The sequence below is a fragment of the Salmo salar genome, chromosome ssa16 (assembly GCF_905237065.1).
Source record: "Salmo salar chromosome ssa16, Ssal_v3.1, whole genome shotgun sequence".
In the NCBI taxonomy this organism is placed as follows: domain Eukaryota; kingdom Metazoa; phylum Chordata; class Actinopteri; order Salmoniformes; family Salmonidae; genus Salmo; species Salmo salar.
This window is the reverse complement of record NC_059457.1, coordinates 83503963-83519080: the sequence shown is the minus strand read 5'-3', so window position 1 is coordinate 83519080 and position 15118 is coordinate 83503963. Positions and strand designations below refer to the sequence as shown.

General features: G+C 44.1%; 2 protein-coding genes across 16 annotated transcripts in view; both read left to right on the top strand.

Moving 5' to 3' along the window:
• LOC106574832 (R3H domain-containing protein 1) overlaps window positions 1-6846 on the top strand; it is a 48302-nt gene extending 41456 nt beyond the window's left edge. For 9 of the 10 annotated variants that reach the window (XM_045698241.1, XM_045698238.1, XM_045698239.1 and 6 more), the window contains 3 exons: window positions 2-262; window positions 1515-1605; window positions 4791-6846. In XM_045698241.1, the coding sequence (XP_045554197.1) occupies window positions 2-262; window positions 1515-1605; window positions 4791-5224 (786 nt within the window). In that variant the 3' untranslated portion in view covers window positions 5225-6846. The remainder of the gene's footprint in view (window position 1; window positions 263-1514; window positions 1606-4790) is intronic. The other variant, XM_045698243.1, reaches the window with a different exon arrangement.
• A 900-nt stretch (window positions 6847-7746) lies between these two features.
• On the top strand, window positions 7747-12217 carry LOC106574852 (uncharacterized). 6 transcript variants are annotated; one of them, XM_014150967.2, is made up of 5 exons: window positions 7747-8010; window positions 9637-9811; window positions 10221-10413; window positions 10508-10599; window positions 10730-12217. In XM_014150967.2, exons 3-5 carry the CDS (start codon window positions 10224-10226, stop codon window positions 11918-11920), a joined length of 1473 nt encoding a protein of 490 aa, XP_014006442.1. In that variant the 5' UTR covers window positions 7747-8010; window positions 9637-9811; window positions 10221-10223; the 3' UTR covers window positions 11921-12217. The 6 variants fall into 6 exon arrangements, with proteins under 6 accessions (XP_014006442.1, XP_014006444.1, XP_014006440.1 ...); XM_014150960.2 differs by lacking the exon at window positions 7747-8010 and adding an exon at window positions 8046-9442; XM_014150961.2 differs by lacking the exon at window positions 7747-8010 and adding an exon at window positions 8046-9534.
• The last annotated feature ends 2901 nt before the right edge of the window (window positions 12218-15118 follow it).

Genomic DNA, 15118 nt, shown 5'->3' with positions numbered 1-15118 from the left:
GAACAGTCCCCAGCTGGGTGGCCCCAGCACGCCTCCGGCACAGCCCCAAGCCCCAACCCATCAACTCACCTCCATAAAGAACCTCCGCTCGGCCGGCCTCACCCCCATCCCCATAATGACCCAGTTCCCCAGACCCTTCGGCCCAGGGCAGGCAGTGGACGGCAGATACCCATTACTGGGTCAACCCCTCCAGTACAACCCTGCCATCAGGCCTCCGCTGATCCACGGCACACACCACATGGTCCCCAACCACCACCACCACGTGAGTCCTCAGAACACACACCACATGGTCCCCAACCACCACCACCACGTGAGTCCTCAGAACACACACCACATGGTCCCCAACCACCACCACCACGTCAGTCCTCAGAACACACACCACATGGTCCCCAACCACCACCACCACGTCAGTCCTCAGAACACACACCACATGGTCCCCAACCACCACCACCACGTGAGTCCTCAGAACACACACCACATGGTCCCCAACCACCACCACCACGTGAGTCCTCAGAACACACACCACATGGTCCCCAACCACCACCACCACGTGAGTCCTCAGAACACACACCACATGGTCCCCAACCACCACCACCACGTGAGTCCTCAGAACACACACCACATGGTCCCCAACCACCACCACGTGAGTCCTCAGAACACACACCACATGGTCCCCAACCACCACCACGTGAGTCCTCAGAACACACACCACATGGTCCCCAACCACCACCACCACGTCAGTCCTCAGAACACACACCACATGGTCCCCAACCACCACCACCACGTGAGTCCTCAGAACACACACCACATGGTCCCCAACCACCACCACCACGTCAGGCCTCAGAACACACACCACATGGTCCCCAACCACCACCACCACGTGAGTCCTCAGAACACACACCACATGGTCCCCAACCACCACCACCACGTGAGTCCTCAGAACACACACCACATGGTCCCCAACCACCACCACCACGTCAGGCCTCAGAACACACACCACATGGTCCCCAACCACCACCACGTCAGTCCTCAGAACACACACCACATGGTCCCCAACCACCACCACCACGTCAGTCCTCAGAACACACACCACATGGTCCCCAACCACCACCACCACGTCAGTCCTCAGAACACACACCACATGGTCCCCAACCACCACCACCACGTGAGTCCTCAGAACACACACCACATGGTCCCCAACCACCACCACCACGTGAGTCCTCAGAACACACACCACATGGTCCCCAACCACCACCACCACGTGAGTCCTCAGAACACACACCACATGGTCCCCAACCACCACCACCACGTCAGTCCTCAGAACACACACCACATGGTCCCCAACCACCACCACCACGTCAGTCCTCAGAACACACACACACACGTGACAAAGGAGGTTGTTTCATACGACAAAATGAACCAAATCTGTGAAATGAAAATGTAAGATTAAAAGATGAAAAAAGTAGACAATAGAATCTCAGACCAGTCAACATGTCTGTCTCCTTTTCCCTCAGGGCCCAATGGGAATCCGGCATCATGGGGGTCGAGGGAAGAGACCACCGCCTAGGAAGTCATTATCATCAGATCTTAGTGTAGGTGACCCAGGTAATAGAGAGGAGAGACCATGACTCAGGTAATGGAGAGGGGAGACCATGACTCAGGTAATGGAGAGGGGAGACCATGACCCAGGTAATGGAGAGGGGAGACCATGACCCAGGTAATGGAGAGGGGAGACCATGACCCAGGTAATGGAGAGGGGAGACCATGACCCAGGTAATGGAGAGGGGAGACCATGACCCAGGTAATGGAGAGAGACCATGACCAGGTAATGGAGAGGGGAGACCATGACCCAGGTAATGGAGAGGAGAGACCATGACCCAGGTAATGGAGAGGAGAGACCATGACCCAGGTAATGGAGAGGGGAGACCATGACCCAGGTAATGGAGAGGGGAGACCATGACCCAGGTAATGGAGAGGGGAGAGAGCCTACCTGTTCATGGTGGGTTGATCAATAGGACTGTGATGTTCCCAGATGGAAGAGGACTCCCGTGGTATTTACATATTGGCATGTATCCATTCAGGTGTATTTTGTGGCTTTTGCTGAATGTGTTCTAATGGTCTAAAGTTGCGCTGTTGCTACTGCCTGTAAACACACAGTCCAGTTCATAGTGAATGATGGCAGGTCCTACTGCCTGTAAACACACAGTCCAGTTCATAGTGAATGATGGCAGGCCCTACTGCCTGTAAACACACAGTCTAGTTCAAAGTGAATGATGACAGGTCCTACTGCCTGTAAACACACAGTCCTGTTCAAAGTGAATGATGGCAGGTCCTACTGCCTGTAAACACACAGTCCTGTTCAAAGTGAATGATGGCAGGCCCATGTGGCAAATGGCTTATTTGCATATATGCCTACTGTAGCTTTGATTGGCTCTGGCGCACCAGTCTGTGTAGAGTCTGGTTCTGGACAAGACATACACGTTCTTATTGGGGTTTATTTACTGCCGTGTCTATTAATTGTCCAAACGCACGGCCACTTTCCCACTATATGTTGTTATAGATTTTTAACAAATGCCTTACTCAATGTCAGTTCCCAAACATTCTATTAAGTATGAAAATGTGAAAATAACCATATCTAAGTGCTCGTCAGAGAATGTAAAGAAATGTTTTTTATGAAAGTGCCATTCTCCCTGTGTGATCAGATTTTTATAAGATTTCATGTTGCTAAAACGCTGTCAGTTCCACATCAAACGACTAAAACCGGATATTAGGCACATAGATCATATAATGGACCTATATATTTTTAAATAATATCGTCTTTGAGAACTAATAATAACCTAAATAAAAGCTAGACGAGGAGAATTTTTTATAAAATGGTTCATTTTATTTGTCACTCAGATAGCATAAGCCTTGGCAAAATGTGTAGAATTTCAGGAAATTAGCTTTTAAACAACATTTTGTCACTCTGGCCAATAGGACAGCCTCAAATGTAAGTTGGTGACCGCACCATTGGCCAAGCCCATAGCCACACCCACCACCTAAGCCCCGTTTTGATCCATAAAAAGCCTGTATATGTGATTATGTAACCCTGTTCAGTTTATTTATTTTGGAGCATAAATAATAATGGTCTGAATGGATTCCTGTGGATCATCACACTTGAGTCTTAGAACAATATTTTTTCTAATACAATATTTATAAACAACCTAGTTAAAAAACAATATATACAGTACCTGTCAAAAGATTTGGACACACCTACTCATTCAAGGGTTTTTCTTTATTTTTACAATTTTCTACATTGTAGAATAATAGTGAAGACATCAACTGAAATAACACATCAAATCATGTCATAACTAAAAACATGTTAAACAAATCAAAATAGATTTTAGATTCTTCTAAGTAGCCACCCTTTGCCTTGATGACAGCTTTGCACACTCTTGGCATTCTCTCAACCAGCTAGTTGAGCTGTTCCCACATATGCTGAGCACTTGTTGGCTGCTTTTCCTTCCCTCTGCAGTCCAACTCATCCCAAACCATCTCAATTGGGTTGATGTCAGGTGATTGTGGAGGCCTCATCACTCTTCTTCTTGGTCAAATAGGCCTTATACAGCCTGGAGGTGTGTTGGACCATTGTCCTGTTGAAAACAAATGAAAGTCCCACTAAGTGAAAACCAGATGGGATTGCATATCGCTGCAGAATGCTGGTTAAGTGTGCCTTGAATTCTAAATAAATCACAGACAGTGTCACTAGCAAAGCACCTTCACACTACCTTCTTCATGGTGGGAACCACACATGCGGTGATCATCCGTTCACCTACTCTACGTCTCAAAGACCAAAAATCTCACATTTGGATTTCCACCCGTCTAATGTTCATAGCTCATGTTTCTTGGCCCAAGCAAGTATTTTCTTGATTGACTGACCTTCATGTCTTAAAGTAATGATGGACTGTCGTTTCTCTTTGCTTATTTGAGCTGTTCTTGCCATAATATGAACTTGGTATTTTACCAAATAGGGCTATGTTCTGTATACCACCCCTACCTTGTCACAACACAACTGATTGGCTCAAACGCATTAAGAAGGAAATAAATTCCACAAATAAACTTTTAACAAGGCACACCTGTTAATTGAAATGCATTCCACCTCATGAACCTGGTTGAGAGAATGCCCAGAGTGTGCAAAGCTGTCATCAAGGCAAAGGGTGGCTACTTTGAAGCATCTCGAATATAACATGTATTTTGATTTGTTTAACACTTTTTTTGGTTACTACATGATTCCATATGCGTTTCATAGTGTTGATGTCTTCACTGTTATTCTACAATGTAGAAAATAGTAAAAATAAAGAAAAACCCTTGAATGAGTAGGTGTGTTAGATTTTGACTGGTTCTCTATGTGTGTATATATATATATTCTCATTAAAAACCACTTGCTGTGCACTGAAGGACCATACGGGAATGTATTTGTTCATGTAAGAAGAATTTAAAGACTAGGTAGAATTCACACCTGGCTAAATAAATAAACTGGTGTACCTAGGTGTTAGGAATATAAGGATTCTCTCACATACTGGATTGGATTCCACTCAGCAAGATTTTATTTTAGAAGGAAAAATGATCCTTATTGAAATGACTCTAGTAGTGTTTATTGGTCCACAATTACTCCCCCAACAGCTAAACCTAATGTCATCCCTGTTGCCACTAGAGATGATCAGCTTCCGTTGGTCTCCGTGCAGTAAGTGGTAAAAGATCGTGTTGTCAATAACTGACCTGGTGAATCAATCAATTCTCTCTCCGTGCAGTGAACGGTGGAGTCCTGGAGGTGCTGGAGCTACCAGAGGGCATCAGTCGTACGGAGGCAGACTCTCTCCTGGGGGAGCTGTACAGAGGAGGGGCCATGATCAAGTGGTTGTCTGAGACCCAACAGCACCAACACCAGAACCAGTCTGGTGAAACCCTGCTGAAGCACTGTGGGGCTGGGGGGGACAGTAACAACGGTGACACAAACACTGACACTACTTCCTGTTCCAAACCCCCCAGTAGTAACCATAATGACCTGGCGTCCACTTACACCATCCTGGCTGTGTTTCCCTCCAGGTACGCAGCTCAGAACGCCTTGCTCAGACACAGTGGCCCTGCCGGCCCTGGGCCCCTCCTTACCACCACGTACAAACTCAGAACTAGCAAGAGACACTCTGATGAGTTTCACAACCTGGAGAGGACCAGCTCTCAATAGCAGGTTGGGATGCTCTAGCCAGCCAACCTGGAGAGGACCACCTCTCAATAGCAGGGTGAGGTGATATGTTACGAGGGCTCCTGAGAGATTGTTCTAGGGGCTCCCACGGGGTGCTATGAGGGGCTGCCCGTCATGGGCCCTCGCCATGGCCCCTCCACCCCACCACCACCTCCTCCACTGCTGCCATCGGCCAACCAACCAGACACCCCTCTTCTGCAAGCATCACTCACTAGTCTCCACTTCCCACCGGACTGACAGACAGACTGATGGAGTATCACTTGGTTGGCATTATCTAACAGCTTTTTCACTTGTTGTAGAGGCTTTCTGGGAATGTGTTAATGCCTTTGGAATGTTCTCTACTTTGTGAGATGAAAATGTGTAAAAAGGATCTGACAACACACCAATGTTGAAACACAAAGACACAGACAGAAAAACAAGAATAAAGTTCCAAAAGTGTGATATTATTTTATTTGCAGACAGAACATGGTAAAGGAGCAACATGTTTTATTTAGTTTTATGTTTGTTAAAAGCTGCAGTCAGAACACCCAAAGCAGGGTTGTACTCATTCATTACAAGAGGATAAAATACCAAGTGTCTCTCATTGGACAAGAGTGTCTCTTTGGGCCGGATTCTGATTTGAGATCTGCGATGGATAACTCCAGATTTCAGTTTAAAATGTCCCATTGACGTAAAAGCTTGATTTACACGAAAGCCTGAGTTGTGCCGGTGTATAATATGAAGTTAGGATTCGGCCCGTAGAGTCACTCCTGTTAGTCAGTTGGTGTGCTACTACAACAGCAGATTAGGGTCTTCTAGAACAAGGATGTGTTCCAAATGGCACCCCATTTCCCTATACAGTGCACTACTTAGGTCCCATAGGGCTATGGTTTTATGAGCCCTATGGGACCTGGTCTAAAGTAGTGGACTATCTAGAGAATAGGGTTCCATTTGGGACTTAGCCCAACAGAATGTTTTTTTTTTTTGTGCCTTCTAACTGGACTCTGGTGCCACTATCCATCCCTCTCCCAAACACCCCTAAAGACAAGATACCCCATCCAATTCCATTTGTATAAACTCTGGCCCACCAATTTCATTCACAATAAATCATCACTGATATGGTAGCTAAATTATTCTGACTTTTCTACTTTGTAAATGGTATCTTTGCACTGGCACAAGGGAGAAATGTTTGTTTTGGTAGTGGTTTATCGTTTTTAAGTTAAGATGAGAAGAACCTTGGTGCATCTCATTGATGGTTTATTCTATTTGAGCTATTTTAAAATGAATGGCCTTCTCACCAACCTCCAACCCTCTCTGTTCAGTCCACCCATTCCCTGGTTCCGTATCAAATGGCACCCTATTCCCTATGGGCCCTGGTCAAAAGTAGTGCACTATATAGGGTGGCCAGGCCAAATTCCTTTCATGTTTAGTTCGTTTTACCATTTGTATCCTATCAGAAGGGTCACTGGAAAAGTATGCATTATTCACAACACACCCCCAACCCCATCATACCCAAACATTTCTATTTAAGATGGTTGTTGATGGTGGATTCAGGAGAGATGTACAGTCTGCTGGTGCAAGATGTTTTCATTTCTGTTTGAAACCAATAAATGTTTACACCAAAACGATGTGCTTTGTCATTTCAACAACACTCCTGTCGTTTGACAAAATATGAGATTCTTTCTGCTTGCTTCATTACCACCAAGGGCATACAGGTAACTGCCAACATAGTGTCTTCATAGGGTGGTGGGCCACCATGAATCAGAACAGCTTCAATGCACCTTGGCATAGATTATACAAGTGTCAAACTCTTGTCGGAGGGATGCGACGCCATTCATCCACGACAATTTCCATCATTTGGTGTTTTGTTGATGGTGGAAAATGCTGTTTCATTCACTTCTCCAGAATCTCCCATAAGTATTCAATTTTGTTGATATCTGGTGACAGACGGCCATGGCATATGGTTTAGATCGTTTTTCATGCTCATCAAACCATTCCGTGACCACTTACTTGTGCATGGGGACATTGTCATCCTATGGAGGCATAGCCATGGTTACCAAGATAATGACCTACCCAGCATTTTTATACACGTTAGCATGATGGGATGTTAAATGAACCACACATGTGTGGAAGCACCAGCTTTCAATATACTTTGTATCCCTCATTTACTCTAAAGTGTTTTCATTATAATTGGCAGTTACCAGTATAGTTTATCATATTAGCTACAGTAATTGTGTTCTTGTATAAACATTGAATTTAACGTGGTTTGTTCTCTATAGTATATCATCATCCAACGTAAAATATAAAAGCCCCAGAGAAATGCTACCTTCAATATTGTGGTTGTCATCCTACAAGGAGAATCTGTGATATATTTTTGTTTATTGTGCCGATAGTATGAACCGAATTTCAAGGTTGGAGCGACAGTGCCCACTGGTGGACTTATTATTGCATTTTCACTACCAATGGAGAAGACCAGAGGCTCAACTGGGCGGAAAATCTGTCTTCCTCCGGTAGGTGGCGTAAAAACATCTTGCACCAGCAGACTGTACATCTCTCCTGAATCCACCATCAACAACCATCTTAAATAGAAATGTTTGGGTATGATGGGGTTGGGGGTGTGTTGTGAATAATGCACACTTTTCCAGTAGACAGTACTTGCTACAAAGTTACAGAAAGCTAAACCAACAACTACACAAACTGATATTGGATACATTGTAAACGCAGGTCCAACGAGAAAAAAACGTAGCTAGCTAAGAGACATTTTTTGGAGCATCTGATGACCTAACGTTGTGAGTGATGAACATGAACTTCTCTGGTCGCTGTACTGTACTGTCAAATCCTCCCACATGTTTCTAGTATGACCAGCGGTTTTCAGTAACAAGTATTTGTTTATTTATTCAGTTGTCATATTGGCAGGTTTGATAGCTTCTAGCGTAGTGTTTTATATGCAATGCGACCTCCTCGTAATTAACAGTCAGTGTTCACGAGTGTCCTGACGAGAAGGAAAACTTGTATAACTATGTCAGGCAAAATCGGGCATTATCAGCTCATTGTTGTAGATGTATCTTAATGAATTGTTAGTCGTAGCTAGTTGGCTAGCTAGCATACAAGAGATGGTAAGTTGGCTAGTTGGCTAGCTAGCAAACAAGAGATGGTAAGTTGGCTAGTTGGCTAGCTAGCAAACAAGAGATGGTAAGTTGGCTAGCTAGCATACAAGAGATGGTTAGTTGGCTAGCTAGCATACAAGAGATGGTAAGTTGGCTAGTTGGCTAGCTAGCAAACAAGAGATGGTAAGTTGGCTAGTTGGCTAGCTAGCAAACAAGAGATGGTAAGTTGGCTAGCTAGCAAACAAGAGATGGTAACGGAACATAAGGACGACTGGGTCGCGTCTCTAGCAACTAAAATATGAGAAAGTATGAATTCGCTTATATAAATGAAAATATCAACGAAACAAATGTTATTTCTACGGGTAAATATGTGCTTAGTATTGTTTTCTTTGGCAACCGTGGTATAAGCGGGATAAACAGCTTAAACAAACGTTATTCTTGGTGCGGAGGTGGTGACTGTGTGTAGCCGTAGCTAGCTAGCAACAGGCAAGGGGTGATAATGTTTTCACTGAGCATGGCAACGGAACTTAAAGAACGAACGACTGGGTCGCGTCTCTAGCAACCAAAATATGACAAAGTATGAATTCGCTTCTACAAATGAAAATATCAACGCAAAATAAGTATTTCTACCGGCAAATGTGTGCTTTCATATTGTTTTATTTGGCAACTGTGATATAAGCGGGATAAACGCCTCTGTACATTATTTTTGAAAAATGAACTCCGCAAAGGGACCATTATTTCCAAGGTAACGTTAATGTACAGAACGGAGGCGTTTACGTATCCACCAATCCAAAGAAAGGATAGACGGGAGATAGTCAGCCCGCGGTGCCGCTTTGGGCGGAGAGACAGACCTGTATTGTCTTGTCATGCAGCGTTCAAAACAACTGGGAACTGGGACTTCAGTGTGTTTAAAACAAGATCACTGACCTCATCATTTGACCTCGTATTTTTCAGAGTTCCCAGTTGTTTTGAAATCGGCATCAGTATATCGATAATTATTGAGTAGACGCAGGTCTAGCATCCGCGTATCCACCTGAAATCCATGAAGCAGAAATGCTAAACTGACCTTAGATCAGGCACTCTACTACGATTCACATATTGAAACCGAAACAAGGTAAATGCGTTTGGTTTTCATATTGTCAATAGCAGTCGAAATAAACTACATCTCGCTCTGAGTTGAAATTAGTGTTGTTTAAACTGAAACGGGTAAGTTCTACTTCATGCATGATAGATCAAGTTTTCTGCTAAGTTATGGCATGATTTAGGGTGCGTTCGTAAATTCACTCTGGCTATCTACTCCGATTTCAGAGCAGTTTCGTCTGAGTGTGCCAGAGTGCAGAACAACGGAGGAATTTACGAATGCTCAACACAGGTTAAATATGACAGGTGTCAGTCAACGTCGGCCAAAAAATTTTGCCAGCAGCACAGTTACAGGCACCAATGCTCTAGATAAGGTGACAACAGCCTAACCAGCTCTGCTAAGGTGAGTAAAATGGTCAGAGTGAGGCTTTCCCTAATTCTTGTCTGGACGTAGCTAGCTAACTTTAGCTAGTTAGCTTGGGTGTTTGACTGCCATTGTGTGGTCAGAACGCTCGGATCAGCCCTACTCCTGACCAGAGCGTCCAGTGTGCGCTCTAAACGCACCAAGAGCGAAACGCTCTGAATTTACAACGCCCAGAGGCCACTCAGACACTCCAGGGTGAATTTACGAATACACCCTTAAAATCATTCAAGAGCAGTTTTTGGTTATTTGTTTTAACATCCACGGCATTATAAGAGATCAGTTCAAAGAGAATACAGTTTAAGAAGAGATACGTTTTACAATCTGAATTATTTGTATCTTTTTAGTCATAGATAGGCTAAACCTCCACATGACCATGGTTTATTTGCAGGTGATGAACCTCTCAGAGGAGAACAGAACAGTCGTGGTCTCTGGTGTACCAGACACACTGTCCAGCTGTCGCATGGCAGACAAACTGGTTATTCACTTCCAGAGCTCCAGAAGCCACGGAGGAGATGTAGAAAACATCAAGTACCCGACCAGCTTCAAGGGGGTGGCTTTTGTTACATTTGAAAACACCAGAGGTAACAGAAATACTGTAACAAAAGTTTTCTTAGCTGGGATGTAGTTTTGTTACATATATGCCTATAGGTCATAACAAAAAATGTATTCTAACAGATGCTGAGATGGTAACCAGGAAGAAACAGATCATGTGTGATAAGGAGTTCCCTCAAGACTACCCTATCACTGTATACAAATTCACCCAAGACGTGAGTACAGTCAAGCAATCAAATCAATCAACAGTAAATCAATACAGTAAATGTTTATTCCTGCATGGAAGGAACAGTAGCACACAGTACAGTACACATACTGACTGATCCTATGTTCATCATGCCATAGGTGTTGTTCTACGTGAACGCTAAAGTGGACCTGTCAATCTTCGGTGACGAGGAACAGCAGGAGTCTGTGATCCAAAGCTTGCAGCCTGCTCACAGATCAGTGAGGATCTGCCTTCTACCCAGCCAGGAGGGTAAAGCTTCAGTGGAGGGGCCCTTCTCTGCTGTCAGGGCCCTGAGAGAGGACCTGCTCCAGCGGGCCACTGCCAGCAGCAGCAGTCACCCAGAGGAGAAGCACAGGGCTCCATCGAGCTCTGGTTACTCCCTGACCTCAGTGGCAGCAGGGAATGGGGTATCCCAGGTCAGCAGCAGTCATGCCTTGGAAAAGCACAGAGCTCCATCTCCATCAAACCATGATCATTCCCTGAGCTCTGTGGTAGCAGAGAGTAGGTCTTCCAGGGTCAGATCTGCTGATGGTGCTGAGGTGGACTTCCGGGTCAGCGGTTACACCTGGGAGAAGAAGAACGGGGCAGCTCCATCAAGTGCTGATCATTCTCTGTCAAGCTCTGTGGCAGGAGGGAGTGAGGCTTCTACAATAAATCAATCCTTGGAAAAGCACCGCAGGGCAGCTCCATCAAGCTCTGATCATTCTCGGAGCTCCATGGCATCTGGGAGTGGGGAATCCAAGGTCGTCAGCAGCAGTCACACATTAGAGAAGTACATCGCTCCGTCAAGCCGTGATCAATCTCTGTCAAGCCCAGTGGCAGCAGGGACTTCCAAGGTCAGCTCAGGGGGTGATGTTGACGTGGAAGAGGAGTCCATGTGGGTGGACACAAACATATTTCTTTACATTCAGAGATTTTCTAAAGATCAATTTGACCAATGCTTTAGGAACCACGGTGTGTCGGCTGTGTTCGATGACAATGATGTGGCCGACCTGACTCTGATATCCCTGAGAGGAGGACGCAATAGCAAGGGTCTCTCTGAAGTCCAGCTGACCATGTCAGAGCTGACTGATTTGGTCGCTGTTTGGCAGTCAACCCTGAGAATCCACACTATAGACTATAGAAGGCAGGACGTGCTTGAGAGAAGGAGGCTGCTGCAAATCTGTGCCGAGGTAAACAACCTTTATGAAGACGTTCTGTACGTGCAGAAGGAGTTTAGTGTCCAGGTCATCGGTCCCTCTATGTCCAGTCATCTCTTTAGTGAGTGTGTGAAGGATAGAATGGATCAACTGGATAAAGAGAACTTGTAGTCAGAAGGTGAATCATTTTACCATTCTGCAATAGCAGCTATGCACGAAGAGCTTTTTGCGCGGTATATATTGATAGCACTGTGAGACGTTTTCAAGAGATTTCTGTGACAACTAAATAGTGTTGAGTTTGTGTTATTTGCTGTGCCTCAACAAGGATGCTGTTTTGTGTCAAGCTAGCCATGAAGGAATATCTAGATAATAGACTAAAAACGACGTTAATGAGTCAACACTAGAGGGTACTGTTGTACTGAATATACACTATTTGTTCCATTAAATCAATTATTTCTGTGTCCTGACTGTCGATCCACCTGTGTATTTATTTGGGGCTGTAAGCCGCCACCTCAGCTGAGATCATGCATGGGACAAATAAACTATGTCACAAGGCCAATATCTCCTGTCCTAACCATGATTAACTAAGTACAGTACCAGTCAAAAGTTTGGACACACCTATTTTCTACATTGATGAATAATAGTGAAGACATCAAAACTATGAAATAACACATATGGTATCATGTAGTAACCAAAAAAATGTTAAACAAATCAAAATATATTTGAATTTCTTCAAAGTACCCACCCACCAGGTCGCTGTTGTAAATGAGAACTTGTTGTCAACTAGTCTACCTGGTTAAATAAAGGTGAAATAAAACAAAAAATGTTTTTTTTAAATTGCCTTCCAGGTGAAGCTGGTTGAGAGAATGCCAAGAGTGTGCAAAGCTGTCATCAAGGCAAAGGGTGGCTACTTTGAAGAATCTCAAATATATGTTGATTTGTTTAACACTTTTTTGGTTACTACATGATTTCATATGTGGTTTTTCATAGTGTTGATGTCTTCACTATTATTCAACAATGTAGAAAATAGTAAAAATAAAGAAAAATCCTTGAATGAGTAGGTGTGTCAACTTTTGACTGGTACTGTATGTCATTAAGGCCAATATCTCCTATCCCAATCTCATTACTATGCACAGTGCATTCGCAATGTATTCAGACCCCTTGACTTTTTCCATATTTTGTTACATTACAGCCTTATTCTAAAATGGATTCATATTTTTTTCTATCATCAATCTACACACACGCTCTTATCCAGAGCGACTTACAAATTGGTGCATTCACCTTATGATATCCAGTGGAACAACCACTTTACAATAGTGCATCTAAATCTTTTAAGGAGGGGGGGGGTTAGAAGGATTACTTTATCCTATCCTAGGTATTCCTTAAAGAGGTGGGGTTTCAGGTGTCTCCGGAAGGTGGTGATTGACTACATTGTTGAAACACCTTTGGCAGCAATTCTAGCCTTTTTGGGTATGACGCTACAAGCTTGGCACACACATTCAGAGACTTGTCCCGAAGCAACTCTTGCGTTGTCTTGTTTGTGTGCTTAGGGTCGTTGTCCTGTTGGAAGGTGAACTTTCACCCCAGTCTGAGATCCTGAGCTTTCTGGAGCAGGTTTTCATCAAGGATCTCTCTGTACTTTGCTCTGTTCATCTTTCCCTGGATTCTGACTAGTCTCTCAGTCCCTGCCGCTGAAAAACATCCCCACAGCATGATGCTGCCACCACCACGCTTCACCGTAGGAATGGTGCCAGGTTTCCACCAGACGTGACGCTAGGTATTCAGGCCAAAGAGTTCAATCTTGGTTTAATCAAACCAGAGAATCTTGTTTCTCATGGTCTGAGAGTCCTTTAGGTGCCTTTTGGCAAACTCCAAGCGGGCTGCCATGTGCCTTTTACTGAGGAGTGGCTTCGGTCTGGCCACTCTACAGAGATGCTTGTCCTTCTGGAATGTTCTCTCATCTCCACAGAGGAACTCTGGAGCTCTTTAAGTGAGACCATCGGTTTCTTGGTCACCTCCCTGGCCAAGGCCCTTCTCCTCCGATTGCTCCGTTTGGCCGGGCGACCAGCTCTAGGTGGAGGCCACTGTGTTCTTGGGGACTTTCAATGCTGCAGAAATGTTTTGGTGTGCTTTCCCAGATCTGTGCTTCGACACAATCCTGTCTTGGAACTCTACGGACAATTCCTTCAACCTCACGGCTTGGTTTTTTTCTCTGACGTGCACAGTCAACTGTGGGAGCTTGTATAGACAGGTGTGTGCCTTTCCAAATCATGTCCAATCAATTGAATTTCTCACAGGTGGACTCCAGTCAAGTTGTAGAAACATCTCAAGGATGATCAGTGGAAACAGGATGCACCTGAGCTCAATTTCAAGTCTCATAGCAAAGGGTCTGAATACCTATGTAAATAAGATATTTAAGTTTTTTATTTTTTTTATAAATTTGCAAACATTTTCAAAAACCTGTTTTTGCTGTGTCATGGGTTATTGTGGGTAGATTGATGAAAATGTTGTATTTGGTGAATTTTATAACAAGGCTGTAATGTAACAAAATGTGTAAAAGGTCAAGGGGTCTGAATACTTTCCGAATGCTCTGTACAGTATGTCATCATGGCCAATATCTCCCGGCAGGTAGCCTAGTGGTTAGAGCTTTGGACTTGTAACCGAAAGGTTGCAAGATCAAATCCCTGAGCTGACAAGGTAAAAAATATATATATAAAAATGTGTTGTTCTGCCCCTGAACAAGGCAGTTAACCCACTGTTCCTAGGCTGTCATTGAAAATAAGAATTTGTTCTTAACTGGCTTGCCTAGTTAAATCATAAGGTTGGAATGGGAGATATTGGCCTTGATGACATAGTTAATCATGAGGTTGGAATGGGAGGTATTGGCCTTGATGACATAGTTAATCATGAGGTTCGGATGGGAGATATTGTTCTTGATGACATAGTTAAATCATAAGGTTGGAATGGGAGGTATTGGCCTTGATGACACAGTTAAATCATAAGGTTCGGATGGGAGGTATTGGCCTTGATGACATAGTTAAATCATAAGGTTGGAATGGGAGGTATTGGCCTTGATGACATAGTTAAATCATAAGGTTGGAATGGGAGGTATTGTCCTTGATGACATAGTTAATCATGAGGTTGGAATGGGAGGTATTGGCCTTGATGACACAGTTAAATCATGAGGTTCGGATGGGAGATATTGTTCTTGATGACATAGTTAAATCATCAAGGTTGAATGGAGGTATTGGCCTTGATGACATAGTTAAATCATAAGGTTGGAATGGGAGGTATTGGCCTTGATGACATAGTTAAATCATAAGGTTGGGATTTCTATTATTTTACCTTTATTTAACTAGGTCATCAAGG